Raw genomic sequence first — 20,570 nt, forward strand, 5'->3', positions numbered from 1 at the left:
AGATTCTGAGGTTGATTTATGGATTTTCTGTCAGTCTTTTATGTGAGTCGCACATACTTGCAAATAGGAAACTGCTTCATAAGGCAAATCAATGAGTGCTTTCATAAGACTGGATTGGTATGGAGCTTGTCATCGGGCTTAAGAACATGTTATGTTAAAATCATCTGGATGAAGAATTGTTATGCTGCTGATGATTAATGATTCCTTCCTCATTTTCTCCGTTACCATGTCTTTTTCCAGTGTTTTCCTTTCCTGCAGCTGCTGTTTCACAAAGCTCTAATTAACCAAAGTCACTAAAGGTAATAAGGGCCTAACGGGTCTGTGCCTGGACAACCCAGTTTTCTTTGTATGCGTGCAGAGGTTACACAAAAGTACCAGAACAGGGGCACTGAAGTCAACAAGGATGAAGAGTAATTGCATTTGCCTGTAGATTTTTTTTACATCCTCCAAATGCTATTTCATTAAAAGCACACCTTTTTCTTCCTAATTTAATGTACAAACTCACAAAATATAAACCAGAATGGGTATTTATAAACTCCAATACTTGAAAATTTATATGGCATGATAGTATTTAATACCACAAACTATTTTTTTTTGTTTTAAAAGCAATGTATGTGTTGGACAAATTGTGTATTGTGTTGTTCACTAACATTTAATACACAAAAATTCAGCAATAATAATAAATAGTAAAAATACAAGTAAAAAAAGGGATATATGGATCAATTCAAATGGTAACTCAGTGTAAGATATGCAATTTGATCATAAATTTATGACTATGAATGAAAATGTAGAATGTATACAGAGTTAAAGAAGGTCACTGGTAAATACTCAAGCTTTCTGTATCTTTTATTTGTGGGTAAACAAAAAGAAGTCAGTATTTTAAACAGCTTTTCTTTGGTAAAAATTCTTACAATAAATAAAAACAATATGTTTCTGGGTAAAGTGTTGCATTGAAAATGTTTTGACAACAATAAACACAATTTGATTGAAGCGAAAAGTAGTTCAAGATTTGTCTTCCCTTTTGTCCACTCTGGTAATACAATACACTAATATAAAACACATCAAATTTAGTTTATTTTTTAAGAAAATTTACCTTGTCACCATTGATAAAAAGTGACCGACCAGGTGTGTTTGTATTCAAATTATTCTTTCGGGTTTTGCTTTTTTTTCTGTCACTGATTATTAGTGACAGAAATCAAGAACAATCAATCAAGAATCAAGAACACTAGAATAAAACTAAAAGAGAATTTTGTTTGTGATCTTTGGAGGAGGGGGCAGAGAAAAGGGGCACAAACCTTGAGATTCAGGGATGGTAGAATAAAAATATGACCTGCGGTAAGAAAACCACAGCAACAGTACTTACAGAAGGACAGGAGAAGGTGATGCTGGACACAAGGAGTGTTGATGTATTTATGGGCTACTAGAACTTCACTATTTAGTTTGAGGTAATTCTGAGCTTAAAGATCTGCTGGCTCGGGGTTTCTGTTTTCCCTAAATGCCACCTTCTTTGTGCTATCCGTCTCTTTCAGTAAATACTTTCAGGTCTATCTCTGTACCACAGGTACTCAAGACTGACCAGACAAATGAATAAACCTGGACAGAATTGCAAGGTTCTAATTTTTCTAGCTTAAGGCAATTTACTGAAAGGCCAGACTGAGATAAGCTCTTTCTTTGAAGTAGAACAACGTGATTTATTTTCTTCCTGCAGTCCATGTCTCAGCTGGAGCTCCCAGGGGAAAGCAGAATAGGGCAAAGTCATTGTTTTCTAGCAAAAAAAAAAAAAAGCAAACATAAACAACTTTGACTGTATTGTCATAAATAAATCAAAACACATTAGGAAAAATTGTCAGAGAAAGAGGGGGAAAAAGGATAGTTTTGCAATCAAAGCTCAAAGTCCTCATATAAACTGTGTTTGCACACATCTTAAAAAACACTGTAATAAACCTATTTACGGCCAGAAAAACGGTGCAGCTGCCTGAATCTAGGACAGTCACAGACTCTTAGTGAGGCTTACACCTGTTCAAATACTGGAACGTTGTCTTCTACTTGTTTGTAATCAGGTTATGGCCTTTTCAGAGCAAAGAGGTCACTTTGCTTTAGAGGCACAGCAGTACAGACATGCTTGAAATGTGTGCGATGACTTAGCTTAACTTGCATGGTGAACTTAGTAAACGTTACTAAGTCCTTCGCAAATCGTTTCAACAGGCACGGTAGGAACAGGGCTGGAAAACACTTGTGCAATGCAAAAACAGAATAAGCAAAGTTTAATCCGAGATTTTTCTATTGGGTGGAAACTGCCATTTACGCTAAAGTGGAAACAAAGCAACATTTACCAAATGAAGAACTAAACAGCTCCTAATCCTTTTTTTAGCATAAAGTTGGACTTAAAAAAATGGAACCAGGGTTAATTGCTCAATTTATAAAAAATACCTCAAGTGGTCTATTGGACTGGATTATTTGGTAACACATGGCTTCAAAACTCGAATCCGTGTGAGAGGCCATAACCCTTGGGCTATCTTAGATGACCTCAACCTTACGTTGACGTGTTCTCCCTACCATGACAAAGGTGGATAAAGGTGGAGAGGATATCATGTAATCCACGGACACCAGTGAGGATCACAAAACTTTGAAGAAAAAAGGGTTCAGAGCACTGTCTAATGGGTCTAGATGACCCTAATCCCAATGGTAAAGTGCCTAGGATAGCACAAGGGTTAAAGTCCCACTCCAATAATTTTTTTTATCTATTTCAAAAGTTTCCCCAGTTGTCTGTTAATTATGATTATATTTTTTTAGGCAAAATAAAAAACCTGTGTCGTTCTCTAGAAAATAGTTTCAACAACATGCCTCTGATTTGTAGGTGGGACCATTACCCTGCCTATATCCCATGATCCTTTTGTTTTCACTTTTTCTCGATATTATACAGGCCCTTACAACCCCAAGCTAACATTACCGGTGAAATACAAATGGCGAGAAATGTCTGAGCTATCCAGCCGTACAGTTCTGAGCCAGATGCCAGCTCAGATGATGAAAATAAAGACGTTTATGGATCTATTTGTGGATGCATCACAGCTGAGAGCTTTTTCAAAGTGCATTTTTGAATCTGCTTCTAATTCACAATGGTTTGAATAAAGGAATACTTAGAATTCTTTATATAATCTTAATATTTGTGCTCCATTATGAGAAAAAATAATCCTATAACAGCATGATAGAAAAAACACCAAAAACATGACTATGATTAGAGCAGATCTTCAAAGTGAGATGTTTCGGGATAAATCAACACACTAAGCTAAAAGGAACTAAAATCATATAGTTTATTGTCATCATTGGGCAGCCAACAGATTTGAAGACAAAAGAAATCTATTCAGACGACAACTGGGAAGTTTGTATTAAGGTAATGAAAGACAGCCAACAACTTGCAACCAGTAATTATAAGCTGGACTAAAGCAGCTAGATCATCCGATGTGGTTCCTTTACAGTTTCATAAAATGTAATGAATGAAAAAGTAAACCAACCTTGAAACCATCTACACTTTTGTACGCTTATGAACAAATCTTTGATCATTTATGTGATCAGCAAAAATCCGCTGATTCTGTTGTGGTGAAAAACAGTTTTTCACATCAACTTTGCACCGATATGCAACACATTTCTACCACAGTGTTGTATAACGGCACAAAGCCGCTTTTCTCCACGACAAAATCAGCTAATTTGTTAGGTAAGTTCTTCACTGCTATGTAGTGTTGCACATCAGCACAAAGCTGCTTTTCTCTGCTTCAGAAGCCACTGGAATTACTTTAATTGTGTAAACGGTTGAATAGTAACAGTAGTTTAAACGATGTCAACACTGGAACTAAATCTGTGGATAATTACTCAAGTCAGCTTTGTGTCCTGGATATTGTTTTAAATAGAACAAAGGTGCTCTATTTATTATTAGTTTTAGCGAAGAGACTGTAAGGAGGACTAAAATCACCAGTTACCAAAATAATAATCAGTTACTTTTTAAAACCTACTTAGCTATTTACAGAAACGAGAAAGGCATTGCTAAGAAACTAGTTTGAGTCTAATGTACAGAGATGGAGGAATTTAGTTTTGATTTTTGCATATTTAATACACAACAAAAAAATACATTAAAAGCCAAAAGTGCACTGAGAAGCAAATACCTAAAAGGCTTATTTAAGGTCTCTATGTAACTCAAATAGAATATACATAGGGAAAAAAATCTAATGAGTGGTAAGTAACAAGTGTTAAAATAAGTTTGACAATAACAAAGAAACAGTAACAATACATTCAATTAGTTAATATGTGACCAATAAAGTGATGTAATTTTGACAGATGTGTGTTTGTGTATAAAAAGCAAAAACACAATGAGTAATTTCCATTGACATAAAACATGATAAACAGTTATTACACAACAGAAGTGAAATGCTTTAAAGAAATACAGGTATTTGTTACTTGTAAAAAAAATCATTCCACAGTTTACCTGCCCTAAATCTTAATGAATATTGACCTCATCAAGCGAGAAACATAAGAAGATGGAGAAATGAGGAGGTACGAGATGAAGGAGAATGTAACTGAGAATCATCCATGAGTTGATCAGGAAAATTACCCTCCCTAAAAATGATCTTATAGGTAAAAACACATATTTGACAGATATTAACATTATTAATAAAGTCTCTGAAATAATGGAGCAGATGTAGAGTGTAACTCTGACCTGGTTGCAATTCTAACAAAGCGTTTCTGAACAATAAACATTTTATGAACAGTACTTGCCCAAAAAACATTATAATGTGAGAGCTATGGATAAATCAAACTATAACAAAGAATTAAAAGACAATTTGTGTTTATGAGCTGTCTCACCTTCATTATTATGCCAAGAGATTCATGATTTGTCTTACTAACAATATCAGTTTGCTCTCTCCAGTTCAAATTCAACAAAAACGTTGTGCTGGACACCTAAATCACTCCAACTTCTTGTTATGAATCAATTTGGTTGGTTTAGTTGCATTACTGAGGTGACCGCTTCTTGTGAAGAGGACATGTGATTGGTGAGAACATCAGAAGAATGGATGCTTCCTGTTTGGCCTTTAAATGTATTCACCTCTAAACATCAGCTTTTATACTTGCATGTCCAGCTTTAGCCTGTGTCCCTTTTGTGTGATGAAGCAGAAACAATTTCAGCATAAAGTCAGTCTAGAAAAAGATTCTCACTGAAAAAACTGAGAGGCCAACAAAGAATTACATTTTTTTAATATGGAAATTTAGCAAAAACAATCATAAAAGCCAAAGGCTCTAGTCATAGTTGACTGAAAATCATAAAGCGGATAAATTAGCCTTGTGTGGCAGCTGATGGAGAAAAAAAAATCTCATCAAATACTGCAGTTCAATGAGACAGACATTCCTTTGGGACAGTGTTATTAAATCACACAACAAAAAGGCATTCTTTATGCTAAATCTGAAATAACTGGAAAACAGCTGCAAAGAAAACAGTTGTGAGAATGTAGATTTTGAGGACATCAAACGATGAATTTAATGACTTTGTGGACAAAGAAACTGGCAGGATTGCTCTGTTAGCTTTTTATCTGTCCAGCCAAGACCACTCATCTGAGAAGCTGCTCCCTGTCTGTGAGACTGGCAAAACCACAAGGAACAATCAGAAAAGTCTTTCCACAGATGGACTTCCCTTTAAACGCTGCACAATTCAGTCACACTCTTCAGTTAGGAGCCTAAGCAAAGCCTATTATTTTGTTCCCTGATACCTGATAGCACAGTTGTCTCCAGTGACGGCATACAACTTTAAGTGAGGGGGGGCACGCATGTCACAAGGAAGGTAAACAAAGCAAACAGCAACTTTTAGTCCTCTGAGGTTTTGAATTAGCTCAAGCTCAGGAGGGGAATTTGATCAATCCATTTTAGTCTTGTGAAAGAGTGAAAATTTACAGATTAAAAATTATTACTTACTAATAAACATGGAGGACTCTTCAGCAGTTCCTTTAAAAAGACAAATAATTAAGTATATTATTAATTTGTTGATTTTAGTGATCATGCATATTAGTGGTTAAGAAGAATTTTCTTTTTTTTCTTTTATTATATGATTTACTTAAAAAAGTGGTTCTTTCCCTTTAAGTGAGTCAGTCCAGCTAACAATAGCAGGGGGTGGAGCTGTGGGGCCCCAGGACACCAATGCTGACACTTCCCGAGGTGTTTCCTCTCACCGCTTCAGGGTCAATCAGATGGATACGGTGTCTAGCGCGCATGCATATTGATGAGTCAAGCATACATCCTTCGGTGTAGGTTACCACAAACCCCTGAGTCAGGCATCCACAACGCCTTGCCATAAAACTCACATTGTTTAGTGACACGCTTGTGATCTGGAGTAAATATTTTATGAAGGACAACACGTTTTTCATGTTCCAGCTTGGGTCCAGAGTGTCGACACATCACTCTGAATCCGGGGTAAAAAAAGCTTGTTTTGAGGATCATGTTTGAGTTTCTTTAAGGGGTTGATTTGCAGCCTGCGGTTAGTTCTGGACAATTGATGTTCTGTGGGTTTCAGTCTAACAGACAAGGCTTCTCATGTGTGTCTAACACATGTTTATCCCAGCAATTACATTTTTCTTAACCAGCAACTGGGGAGGTAAAATGTCATCTATCCAAACGCATACTTTTTTAAAATAAAATATTCAGGTTACTTTAAACTTGTTCAGATTTTTGCACATTGAAACCAAAAAAGGATTTAAAATTTTAAAGATGTATTTTTCTTTCCTCTTAAGCTATTTGAGACAAATACAAATAATTATCAATATATGCAAAAATGTTTTTTTGCGTCAGGTTTTTAAGTTGCCGCCATCTAAATACCTCCTTGTTTTCTGAATTAATTAGTGGCCAACATGTTAGAATAAGCGAATTAAGGTTTTTCTTTTCCAATTTTTTAAAATTGTGTTATTTTTTATGCATTTCTTAACCTTTTGGGAAGAGGATCTGACAAGTGAAGATCTGAATAAAATTAGCAGCTTTTTTAATTTTGACTCGTTAAAGAAACAAAACCCTTTGACTCGTTCAGTCAGCTTGAATAATACAAATCCTCTCTTTGTATTGACTGTGGTTGAGTTTGCTGTAGTGACAGTTTTTAACATGTCTGCAGGATGCAGAGACACAGTCCAGTGATGGGATGAAGACATTCCTCATATTAGCCTGATTCACTCTCCACAGTTTGACACAGACACATGCAGAGGCTAACAACACACAAGATGATTTATGGATGACTATAATATGATTAATTCTGAATGGTGATTGATGGGGAGCTTATTAGAGACAATTAGGTCATGGAGCCCTCCTTTTGGACTAATGGATGAGCCTGTGATGCTCAGAGTGATTCTTTTCATTCATTTGTCATTATTAGAACAGCTGCACCATTCAATTACAAAGTTTCAGAGGTCAGAAATGACTTAAATATTTCATTTCTATCAAGCTATTGAGGTTTTTATTTAGCTTGTGGACAAAGAAGAACTTTAAAGTCTGAATGTGAATTTAGTTATTTCCTCACATTTTATTCGAAAAAAGTTTTGAAGCAAAATTTCTATGCAGACTTGACTTTTTTTGGAGTAAAAATTGGTGAGTGTTGTAAATAAGGATGGATTTAGCTGCCACCTGTGTCTGACGTGACAGTTATTGGTGAAATGATGCTGCCCTGAAGTGCAAATCACACCAACATATCACTAAATGCAAAACATACTAAAAACCCACGTCAATGAAAATTGTTTTTTTTTTGGTGTTTTTAAAATTTTCTTGTGGCTTTTTTTTTTCATGATGGAGATGACGTATGAAGAAAATTGAGATTAAAATCATATTTGTGTATTTCTTTATTCAAATCTTTATGAATCAGGAACAGACACTAAAAATGCAGTTTGACAAAAATTGTAGATGTGACGTAGAAGCTAGAGTAAGCCACAAGCTCCTTGCTCTGCTCAATTCTGATTGATCTGCTTGTAGATGACTTGTCTGAGCTGGTATGCGGCTCAAAACTGTACTACTGCCTTTTTCTGGTGCCTCTGCCCTGGAGCTCTCTCCAATCTCAACTGAGAGTTCACGACATCCTCTATTTTTACTTCAAAAACGAGCCGTCAGAATTGTACATAAAGCCGGATATCTTGATCATACAAACAATTTATTTCATCAATCTAGACTTTTAAAACTGCTTGACCTTGTTCATTTTTACACTGCACAACTTCTATACAGAGCCAGTGGGAAATCGTTACCATTCAACATCCAAAAACAGTTCTTAGAAAATGAAGGTGGTTACAAACTGAGGGGATGTAGGAACTTCAGGATCAAAGTGATAAGAACCACAAAGAAAAGTTTCTGTGTGTCCGTGTGTAGCACTAAACTTTGGAACGGGTTAAGTAATGAGCTCAAACAATGTTCAAATATCCAAATATTCAAGAAAATGTATAAAGAAACTCGGATTTTTGGATATAAAGATAAGAGGATTTAAGAATCAACAGGTGTTTGAAAAACTCCAAATCATTTCCAAAAATGTGTAAACTTGATTGTGGTGAAATAATCAAAGCTCTTTTAATTACAACCACTGAGTGTTACATTGTAATGTGCAATAATGATTACTGAAATGTTTAAATTACAATCAATAAGGTGTCAACTGTGTTTACTTGATCTGCAATGTGTAGCAATAATTACTGGTTTATTGTGATCATGTGTTCTAATAATAATCAATGATTATTACATGTTGGTTACCGATACTGTTTACTGAAATCATGAATAAATGTTTTTCAAAGATAATAAATCATTTTGTAACTTCAAAATAATCTATCGGATCAGAACAAGATTACAAAAACTGTAAAACTATAAAATGAATTATATCAGTAGGGGTGGGATTATATAAGTTTGCTTCTTCCCACTCCTTTTCAAGCAATAAATCAAGCTCTACTTGATCACTGTATTTACTTAAGCAAAATGTGATTTAAGTGACTTTGTTTTGTTTTACTTTCTTTTTAAACTATGCATTTCAACATTTCTCTAATGAGTTTGATAAATATGTGTAAATTCTTTATTGCTTTGACTACAATGCTTGAAATAAATCAATAAATCAAATCAAATCAAATCAATCAAATCAAATGGTCTGAACTTGCTTCGCTTAGATGATTCTGCTCCTTACTGAGTCACAAAGAAAAAGGGTTTATACTCGAATGCCTGGGTTTCTAACATGGGCCGATGACTAATACACCTTACATCATGCTGGTCACAACTTTTGCGTCCTCCAAATGGCTGTTCACGTATATTCCTATCTAAAATCACAAAGTCACTTTGTTGCAGCTCACTTTTAACTTTTTATTTCATATCATCATTCTGTTTTATATTTTTTTTTATTGTAACTTTATTGATGTGATGAATGCTGCTGACAGCAGCTCACCCTTTAAAAAGAGATCCTCATCTTAAAGGGTCTCACCTGGTGAAGTAAAAGTAAAAAAAAAAAAGCTGCTGGATACCTTCAATATTGCTCGCTATTTTAGTTTCGCCGCTAATGTTAAGTTGCGGGTGTGAGGGTCTGTAAGCTGGCAAGAGGGTGCAAACAGATGAGTTATGGGAAGGGGGTGGGCTTACTTTGCCCCAACAGTCTACACAACTCAAAGGTGAGTTTCCGATGAACTACTGCTGCTCTGCAGAAACTTTATGTCCTAGTAAATGACCGGTTCAGCTAAAACAACACCAACATAATTAAAATACCACGTGGAATGCTTTGAAACTAGATCAAATATGTTTGGGGTGGGATTTTAAAGATCACAACGACACTTAAAATAGCAAAAAGAAATATTTTTTGAAAAAATTACATTTTCAAAACTAAAATAAATTCTAGTTGCCAAAAAAAATTCAGAAAATAAGTTATCCGAAACATTAAAATGAAATGTTAAAAAACAAAACAATAAGGAATCTGAAAATTAAACTATTTTTCTGAAACAAAGCTCCTTTTTACTTTCTTAAGATTCCAGTTTTGTGGTACTGTCGCTATGCAGAAACTATGTCAGAGAAAGCAAGACAAGGTTTTTGATTTCGGCTAAAAATGGCAAATTCATAATCAAAAGATTATTTTGGGAATGCTTCTAAGAGATTAAACGATTATCAGTGTGGGTCTTTAAAATTGCAAAAAAATATAGAGGTGGGTTTAAAGATTTGGACCTCCATCTTATGGCACACACTATAGGCGGTCTGATGCTTTCCCACTGATCGACTTCCCTTTAAACCACATTTGTTTATCTGTCCCACAGGGAGGTTTTTTCACATCTATCCCCATTAAAATAGCATTATAGTCCCCGTTTCTCCCACAGTGTCACTTAGTTGTTTGCGAAGGCTTTGCCATGACACATCTTCTCCATAATGAAATACATCCATCAGCTCTTTACTTAGATTAACTTTATAGGTTTCAGTTTGTAAATCTAATTGTGAAACCAAATCCTGAGGCTTTAGAGTTGAGGAAACTGGAGCCAATTACCTCTCAGCTGATACATTCCCCACAAGAGAGAAAAAGGTCCTGTAGGTAAGCTACCATCGAACCTCGGATTCAGGAACAACAGTGCGGTTTCCGTCCCGGTCGTGGAACAGTGGACCAGCTCTACACCCTATCTAGGGTGCTGGAGGGTTTGTGGGAGTTCCCTCATCCAGTCCATATGTGTTTTGTGGATTTGGAGAAGGCCTTCGACCGCGTCCCCCGTGGCATCCTGTGGGGGGTGCTCTGGGAGTATGGGGTCCGGGGAGCCTTACTGAGGGCTGTCCGGTCTCTGTATGACCGGAGTAGGAGCTTGGTCTGCATAGCCGGCAGTAAGTCAGACCTGTTCCCGGTCCACGTTGGACTCCGGCAGGGCTGCCCTTTATCACCGGTTCTGTTCATAGTTTTTATGGACAGAATTTCTAGGCGCAGCCAGGGGCCGGAAGGGATCTGGTTTGGGGACCACAGGATTTCCTCTCTGCTTTTTGCAGATGATGTTGTCCTGTTGGCTTCATCGAACCGGGACCTCCAGCGTGCATTGGGGCGGTTTGCGGCCGAGTGTGAAGCGGCTGGGATGAGGGTCAGCACCGCTAAATCTGAGGCCATGGTCCTTGTCCGGAGACCGGAGAAAGGTAGTTTGCCATCTCTCGGTGGGTGGAGTGTTCTTGCCCCAGGTGGAGGAGTTTAAATACCTTGGGGTCTTGTTCACGAGTGAGGGAAGATCGGAGCGTGAGATTGACAGGCGGATCGGAGCGGCGTCCGTAGTTATGCGGTCGCTCTATCGATCCGTCGTGGTGAAGAGAGAGCTGAGCCAAAAAGCAAAGCTCTCAATTTACCGGTCGATCTACGTTCCAGTACTCACCTATGGTCATGAGCTATGGGTCATGACCGAAAGAACGAGGTCCCGAATACAAGCGGCTGAAATGAGCTTCCTCCGTAGGGTGGCTGGGCGCTCCCTTAGAGATAGGGTGAAAAGCTCGGTCACCCGCGGAGAGCTCGGAGTAGAACCGCTTCTCCTCCACATCGAAAGGAGCCAGTTGAGGTGGCTCGGGCATCTAGTCCGGATGCCTCCTGGACGCCTCCCTGGAGAGGTGTTCCGGGCATGTCCCACTGGGCGGAGGCCCCGGGGAAGACCCAGGACACGCTGGAGAGACTACGTCTCTCGGCTGGCCAGGGAACGTCTCGGGGTCCCCCCAGAGGAGCTGGAGGAAGTGGCTGGGGTGAGGGAAGTCTGGGCATCTCTGCTCAGTCTGCTGCCCCCGCGACCGGGTCCCGGATAAGCGGAGGAAGATGGATGGATGGATGGATGGATGGATGGATGGAGGTAAGCTACCATGTGAAAAACACTGTTTTTTTCAGCTTCTTCTCATATTGCAGATTTTTATCTAAAACTAATTTAAGTTTTAAACCACTGATAGAGCAGGTCTCTATGGCATATTCTTCCCACAAAGCCACGGTTACACACATTCATTTGGTGTTAAAGACCTCTTATCTGTAAGTGTTCCTTGTTTTCATGCTGAGATACTGCAGGGCTTTTCTTTAAACTCTGCCCTGAAACTCAAATTGCCCAGCTTGCACGCTCTGCTTCAGCTCAGAAATACTGCTCTCAGATTTGCCGCTGTTGTTCTATGGTCCTTTTTCCTATGTTCCTCTCAGGCGTCTGCAGCACACTTACAAAACTTTTGCAGATAGATTTTTCCCTCTAAGCTATAAAAATGTCTGTGATATACTCCTGTCAAAATCCAAGTCAAGAGAACAGCAGATATGACACTTAGCTGCCTTCAGCAGAGCACTGCTTTAAAAAAAAATCCTGCCCAGATGATTGACTGCTGGTTGTCGAAGCTAAAAAAGCAAATGAAGATAGAAAAGGGTGACAAGCTTAGTGTACCGTACTTTCGATAAAAACTACACCTAAAAAGTACACCTATTTAGGGTTGAAAAAAAAAATTTCTTTGGGTGGTTTTGGAAGGTGCTCTAGAAATTAATGAATAAATTAAACATGTGTACAAACAAACAAGTAAAGAAGAATGAATGGTAAATCCATTCACATTTTAGTTTCATAAAGTTCAGCCCACTGTTGTTTTCCCACATAAAAATAATCCAAGGGGAACATAATTAGAACAATCTAACACATTGTGTGGTCGCATGTCTTTGCTAAATTTATAGTCTTTCCACACATTGGACTGGAAAACATATCACATGTGTGTTGTCCACTGTTATGCACTTGGTCGTTTTTATGCTATAGTAAATTAAACCGACCGAAACTCAATCCAAATGGTATTTTCCAATATCGATTTATAATCAACATTTAATTTTGGAAAGTTTTTTTAATGGTAAAGGTCAATCCTATTAACAATTTGCTTCAGACAGATCGACCTTGTTGGATTTGAGGAATATAAATTTATCAATTAATTGTTACACCCCTAATTGTTTCTGTGTCTCATTTTTTGTAGTTTGAGATTTCTCTGTGTCACAAAACAGATGTTTATTTGTACACCTATAAATTCAAAATATTTAAAGAATATGTTTTTTTAATTTACTTTGATATATCCCACAACGGAGAAAATTGATCTCTGCATTTGACCCATCCCCTGGGGGGAGAGGTGAGCTGCAGGCTAGCCACTCTGGGGGGGGGGGGGGGGGGGGGGGGGGGGGGGGGGGGGGGGGGGGGGCAACAGCTGGCTGAGGAGAGTTGGGATCAATCCGCCAACCTTTCGGTTGTTAGATGACCTGCTCTACCGCCTGAGCTAAACTGCCATCCATATTGAAATACATTATGGTCATGAAGGATATTGTTGAGCCAAAATGTAACTCATGATATTTTATCTGAAGCAGTTGGTTTTGTGTCTTTTAGGATTTTCTCTTAAAAGGAAGCTCATTTTACAAAAATGGTTTTCCTTTGTAGCAGTTAGTCATCATTTTGAAGTTCTAAATGATGCCACTTTAAGGTTTTCAGTAAATGATGGTACGGATTCGTGACAGGCTTTAAAAGTGGGCTCTTAATTCAGAAAAATTGGCATCAATTGGCATAAGCTGGCGTCAACAGAAACATGTCCTGTGGAAGTGGTGCACGCTGTGGCACGCTTCAGCGAGTTTTGACAGTGATGTAGATGCAGCTGCATAGAAAACACACAACTGCAATTATTTTTCAAGCACATCTGGTTGTAATTTCCAGTGACTTATTAAGCCGACTGCCAGTCTTCCCCATTCATTATAAGAACCAAGCTCCATAAAGTGCATGTCAGCCAATAAACAGTGACAGAAAATGTCAGAGTGACAGAAAGCAGCCATGAGTCTCTGCAGTTTAAATGGCAGCAGTAGAAGTGGGGAACCACAGTCACATGTACAGGTGTTAACCCACCCATCCAGAGAACTAGCATTAGTGTGGCTTCATTAGTTCATGACGCTCCAGTGTGCCTGTAATCTATAATGTTTTTGGAATTCCTGAGACGTTTGGTGTTTTTGCTATTTTTATCATCAGCATTATTATTATTATCATCATTATTATTATTTTATAGAGAAACTTTGTGCTATTTAGATTTTCTTTGATAAGGCAAACAATATTATTTCTGTATTACCCGGGTGGCAAACCTGATTCATCATTTAGGAAAAAACTAAATACTGCACAGGAGTCTGCACCCTTTAACACTAAAAGAGCAGTTTGGTCTACCGACCAAAACTCAAGTCCCACCTCATTGTTTAGAAAAATACAATGTCCTTCCTATGGTTGCCGTATGGAGTGGGCCCCCCCTCTTTCGGTTTTATTTGCACCTTAGACATGTAGGGTCCTTGGTAGGGGGGGTGCTTGGACATCACTGCCAGCAAGCAGCAGATGTCCTCCTGGCACCCTACCCGCCAATTTTAACCGCACCTTAGACATTTAGGGCCCCTTGGTGGGGAGGGTGAGGGGACATCACTGTGAGTAATCAGGAGATGTCCCCTTAGTGCCCTACTCGCCAATTTTAACTGCACCCCCCTTAGTACACACACCCCTCCCCCTTCAATATATACATTCCAACATAAACACACACACATGCACACACACACCCTTTCAAACACACATACACGCACACACATTTTGCAAGGAAGGTGGGACCTGGGTCCATCTGTCCCCTACCCCTTCCCTGGTGGGGGGTGCAGGCCCCTTGGCGATGGCGGCCGTGTCCCTTGGGTGCCGGCTCCCTGGGCCCGGCGGTGCTCTCTCCGCACGGTGGGGGGGTTCATATTACACCTGAGCCGGGGGTGTTCGTGTCCCTTGGGGGTGGGTCCTGGTCCTTGCCCCTGAGCGCTGGGCCCCGCCAAACTTCCAACATGGCCGAGCCTGGTCGGGCCATATATATAACACCCCTTGTGGGCCCTCTTTTTTCCCCGGGGTTCCCCCCTCCTGGGCGGGGGCGGTGGGCCCCTGCCTTGCTCCTCCCTGGACCAACCGTGGGCCGGGCGGATGGCTACCTGGAGTGCGGAGCGGGTCTCCCTTGGGGGGTCCTGGCTCGTACCTGGGGTAGGGGCGGGGGGATGCCCGGAACTCCTGGGTGGTGGTGGGGTGCTCGTCTGGGGCTGTGGGCGTCCTTCTCCGGTGGGGCCCTGCGTTGGGCGCTCCCGGCGCGGCGGGGGGGCTGCTCTCCTGGTTGGGCTGGGGCGGCGCTCTCTTTCCCTCCGTGCCTCCCTGCTCTCTGGCTCTGGGGGCCTTGCGGCGGTCCTGCTGGCCCTGGCCTGGGTGGCGGGCTTGGTAGCCCGGGCGGCGGTTGTTCCCTGCCGGTTCCCGTGTGGCGTTGGGGGGATTTCGGCTGCCGCTGCTGCTGCGGTGGGGGTCTTGGGGTGGGGATGGCTGGGCACTCTCCCTCCTTCTTGTCACGTTCCACCATCCAATTTAGAAGAACATAAACACTCACCTGAGCACAGGTGTTAGCTCACCTTTGCACTAACAGTTTGCATGATTGAATGACTGAAATATTTCACACTAGTTGGTTTTAAGGTATGCGTGTGAACACTATCTGTTTTGTGTACATGTCGACAGGTGGACATTTTTGCAGCTAGCAGGTGTGTTTATAACATTTGAGTGTGTGTGTGGATAGGCCCCGCCCTTTTTGTACTACATTTGAACCTTACCATAATGATTAACAACCAGTAAACTTGTTGCTTTATGCTGCTTCATGGTCTTACCCCTCTTCCCCTCCTATTATCACCCTCCTACCCCCCCCCCCCCTCTCTAACGTCCCTCTCTCTTCTTCCCCTCTTTCCTTTTCCGTCCGGTCCAACATCAAAGATTTTCAAACATGATTGAAATTAATAAAGTTTGGCCTCAATTACAAAAGGGGTTTATTCAGACATACCTTTGGTTTGTCTGAAGATTAATAACCCCTCTTGTTAAAGTAAAATATGTCCAACACAAGAGGCCCTTAGCTCTCATCTGTCTGCCTAGCTGTTGGACAGGACAAGTAAAAAAAAAAAAAAAAAAAATACAATGTTTGTGGCAATTGTGCCAATTATTTATAAAAAATAAATAGTTGGAGCCAGTTTAGCTCGTGCTGGTTTGCGGCGCCTTCCATTTGGGAAACCTGGGTTCAAATCTGGGCTGCTCTCTATTCCCTTCTCTGCTCCTGTGCCAGTCCCAAGCCCAGATAAATTGAGAGGGTTGCATCAGGAAGGGCATCAGCATTAAACATTGCCAAGTTAACATTGCAACTCATCCTTGAAAGAGAGGTTGCTTCATTGTGAAGCAACCTCCTGATGGGAAAAGCCGAAAGAGAAAGAAGAAGATTTGTAAAAAAAAAGTTGCTTTTAAATATTTGAAATTTAACAGTGTTGTTTTTTTTTATCTTCTTTTGCTTTTGATAGCAGCACATGTAAATTCGTTTTAAATAAAATACTGCGTTAACGTACGATTCTCCTGGTGCAGCAAATCTACTCAAGTTGAAATTAAAATAAAAAGGCTAACATTACATTTTTCATCAAAATGACTTTGTCCACCTTTATCCTTTTCCTGCTTTTAATATTGAATATTATTGTGGATTCCAATTTTGAAAATAAAAATCTATACATTTAACTAGAGTAAAAGAGTAAAGTATATACTTTTAGACTTTTGACTCTGAGCAGCAACTAAACACTGTTGTGCAGCAGATGAGAATATTTGCTTTTAGCTTATTCTTATAACAGTAGATTAAAATTTTTACCATAAAGTTGCTCAGTTTTCTGAAACGATTAATACCTAAACATAAAGGCTTAAACTTAATAAACTAAAACAAATAAACCACAGCTACAAATCTTTCAAATTACTGACATTTTTCTTTAAAGCCAAAGAGCCACCATGGAAGGCCAAAAAGCTCCATGTGGCTGTTTAATGGGGCATGCTTGTACTAGACAAACCTTGAGCATTTAAGGATAAATAATAAAAAAAAAGTGGTTGCCTTGAAAACAACTTTTAATCAGGATTGAGCAAGAACCCTGTGCATCCCCTGTTTCACCACAGTTTCTGGCCATGTCAGAGAAGTTTCCCAGGACTGTTGAAAGGGAACCTTAAGGGATCTGGATCTGGGGGATCTGAGTCATCTACTGTGGGAGCCACACCTTTTCAGAAACACTGACGATGTTCAGATGAGTTTGATGCAGAACAAATTCACGATTGCAATGCAAGAAAGATGAAAAAGAGCAGAAACAGAGTATGGAACAAAAATGTAAAAAAAATTGTCACAAATTTGCGCGCAAAATTACTATTATTTCTTTTTTACTTCTACGGGACAATAAAAATTTACATTCAAAATCTTTGGAACTTGGTTTTTAAACAATATCCTTGCAAGTGTAAAAATGAACAGCTTTATCTAATCATATTTATTTCATTAAAAAACATTTTTTGAATGAGTGGCAGGTTTCTCTTATAAGCCTGGTCAAGAATAAATTATTATTTTTTACAACCATTTTTTTTTTAAAGAAAACACATTCATGTCCAGTTCACACAGTAACAAGTACAAAAAGAATAGCAAGAAACAAGTAATTCAATTGAGAATGTTAGAAAATTCATATTTGGGGGGAATCTTAGTCCTGAAACCACAAATGTGACAAATAGCAAAGGAAAAAACTACCCAAAGAAATAACTGTTGGAGCGTTGGACCTTCGGAGTTTAAAAAAATAATAAAATATCCCTCAAAACCATTAAAAAACTATTAAAGCTCCTAGTGATTGGCATATAAACAGCTTTGACATTGACTGCAGGTATTTTGCTTCCCATACTAGCTCAGAAAAAGTGGAGAGGTGGGATACAAATAAAATATTGTTATTGTGCCAAACTGTCCGAAATAACCTTTGAAAACATAAGACAAATAATAGTAAGTAGTTTATAGTTTTCTCTCAAGTTGGTCTTTGGTGGCAGGATGTTTTCTGAAATAGACTGCAAAGAGGAGATTTTCATAAACTTGTAACTCTTAAACGACTATCTGTATTTTAAGAACTGTATCAAGGTAAACCATTTTTTGCACCTCAATCATTCAGGCTTTTGCAAATAATTTTAATTCTAATGTTTTCTGGAGTTTGTAGCCCATTATGACAGCTATATTGTCCTTTTTTTAAATGGCAGATAGATTGGACAAAAAACCTGATGGCTGCTGGGTGTTTTTAGGCTATTATCAAGCTGACAATTTCAGACGTGGAAAACCTGAAACATGTCAATCAAAAGACGCACTCCCATTTGTGAGCAATTTTGTGGTCAAACTTAAAGTATGGAGGGAATTTTGTTGCATTATTCTAAGAGCAAAACAATTGTTTGCACTTGAAACAGAAAAACGCCCTTGAAACTCAAAACAACGTTGAAGCAAAACAATTTATTCTTGAAACTTAAAAATATATACAATCAAATCAATTTTCGAATCCTGTCCATTTCACAAACATGGACATGAAGGTTGATGTTGATTGGTCAGAAATTCTTCCAGTAAGCTCGTATCAGGTTTGAATTTCTGACTAATCAGCATCAACCTGCATGTCCATGTCTGTGATTGGCTGGCTTTTGTGGCACATTTGTAATGTGGTGCCCTGCTCCGTTTTGAGTTCAGAGGACAGAGAATTTATTTCAAGTGAGAATTGTTTTTATTGCACATTTTTCTTCAAGTGCAAAATCATTTTTAAAGCTAACAAAATTTTAAAAGTTTTACACTGAAAAGCGTGGAATAATGGCACAAAATTCACTCCATAATAAAATGGATTGATGAGGTTTGTAAAATGTTACACCAATGCAGTTGTCATACATTTTACAATCTAGCTACTGAAGCTAAAAGCCATGTTTGAAGCTAAAACTCTATGTTAATGTCTGCTTTATAGTGAGAACATGCTACATGGTTGTAAATCGTGGCTTGGCTGTTGGTGCAACAACCCACCTAGTGGTTGTATATAGAACTGTCCTGGCTCAAGTAATCCAGACGTCAAAGTGTCACATTTTTTTTGCCACATCTTTTGGGAAATAAAAAAAAAAGACCAGTGTAAATGTGGCAGGTTGTAGAAAAATGGAAAGACATTTATTTTAACAGCAGGATTAACTATGTTGTCTTAACTATTGAATCTGCAATGTAAAATGTGAAAAATGTATTAATAGTATAAATATTTTTAAATAAAAAAAATACGGAAAGCGTTTTATCCCTGTGATCTCTTTAATTCTTTGGTGCTTTCTTTGGGTCAAAAACTTAAAGTATTCCTGTTTAAATCCATTCTCATCACTATCTGCTGTCTGCATTGTGTGGTGAGCCTTTTCTCATTGCCATAGTCTTGTGGAAATGTCTTCAGTTGATGTTTCTGTTGTTAGTCAGTTTCCCTTCATAACATGGAAGTCTGTGCTTCACAATCCCCTGGACGGGGACAGAAAGCTGTACGTTGTCAAACTGTCCTGACACAAGTCGTTGTTGATTTTACTGTTGTAGGGGAAAGACTCTAGGGCTGCAGATAAGACTGTTGCCATGGTCCTGAAGGAGATACCCAGTAAAGCATCATCAGAAGGGAAGCCCCTCCTCACAGTGACTACCAAGGTGGGCAGATGCATTTCTGAAAATCCCCAAACTTCACCACCTCACACCTCAAAGTGGATCTTTGTGTTAGTTTCACTGACACATCGGCAAAGCTTGCTGACCTCTGCTGTCTACTAACTCATTACTCGAGCCCTGTGCTGTTTGTATCTTAACTAAGTAACAACTAATGCCCTATGTCCAGCTGCTCTATGGGGTATGAAACCTTTAATTAACATTTAACATCATTTAGTTGACGATTATATGCAAAGTAATTTTCTTTAAACAGGGACTATATTCTGCTGAACTACCGATACCTATAACACATAGTATTAATATTGACCATGTTTCTCAAAAACATGTAAAAGTGTTATATGTATGTATGTAAACTGACAATTCAGTGTTCTTACAACACATTTTCCGCTGCGTAAACTATTGTGAGGGTTCCTATTAGTGTATTCTTTCATCATTGTCCGTACAAGAAAACGTAGTGCTGACTTTTTTTACACCTCATGAGCAGCTAATTCAAACCGTTTACTAAATGCCATGATGTTCAGCATGGCATTACGCTACTGTCTGAGCTTATTCTGTTGTCATTTCTTTATGTAATTGCTGTAGCTGAGCTTTTTACTGCTCTCTTGCTTGTGATGGAGCTGGGTGGAGTTGGTGCTCTCTGTACGACCCAACTGGAACTTTCTTGTTGTGTTCTTGACTGCTTCTGCACAGTGTGTGTGTTTGTGTGTGCTGGTGTTCCTGTGTGTGACCTCTCTTGTATACCTGTCTGTGTCTTAATAACTCGTGGCACGCTTCATGCTTTGTTTGTTTAATTAGCCGGTTATAAAAAATACATGTTTATTAGTAGTAATGACTCAGTATTTTATTGAACATCAGCACAGTCATACCAAAAGGTTTTTAAAAGAAAGAAAGTAAGCACAGTTTATAAGAATTGGTTAATTACTTCATTGCCAGGAAGGTAACCAGGATCTAAAATCTGATGTTTACATGGAAGAAAATCTATGTTAAGCATAATGTTTTTGTAATGGTTTGTTGTCCTCATTCCTTTTACTTACAGCACCCTGTCATAGAAATAGAAAACA

General features: G+C 38.9%; 1 protein-coding gene across 3 annotated transcripts in view; it reads left to right on the forward strand.

Moving 5' to 3' along the window:
- pex5l (peroxisomal biogenesis factor 5 like) overlaps positions 1–20,570 on the forward strand; it is a 94,726-nt gene that overhangs the window by 18,577 nt on the left and 55,579 nt on the right. For 2 of the 3 annotated variants that reach the window (XM_023954138.1, XM_023954139.1), the window contains exon 2: positions 19,393–19,497. The exons of the other annotated variant lie outside the window; for it this stretch is intronic. In XM_023954138.1, coding sequence (XP_023809906.1) covers positions 19,393–19,497 — 105 coding nt within the window. The remainder of the gene's footprint in view (positions 1–19,392; positions 19,498–20,570) is intronic. 3 annotated transcript variants of the gene reach the window in all.

The sequence above is a fragment of the Oryzias latipes genome, chromosome 4 (genome assembly GCF_002234675.1).
Source record: "Oryzias latipes chromosome 4, ASM223467v1".
Taxonomy (NCBI): Eukaryota; Metazoa; Chordata; class Actinopteri; order Beloniformes; family Adrianichthyidae; genus Oryzias; species Oryzias latipes.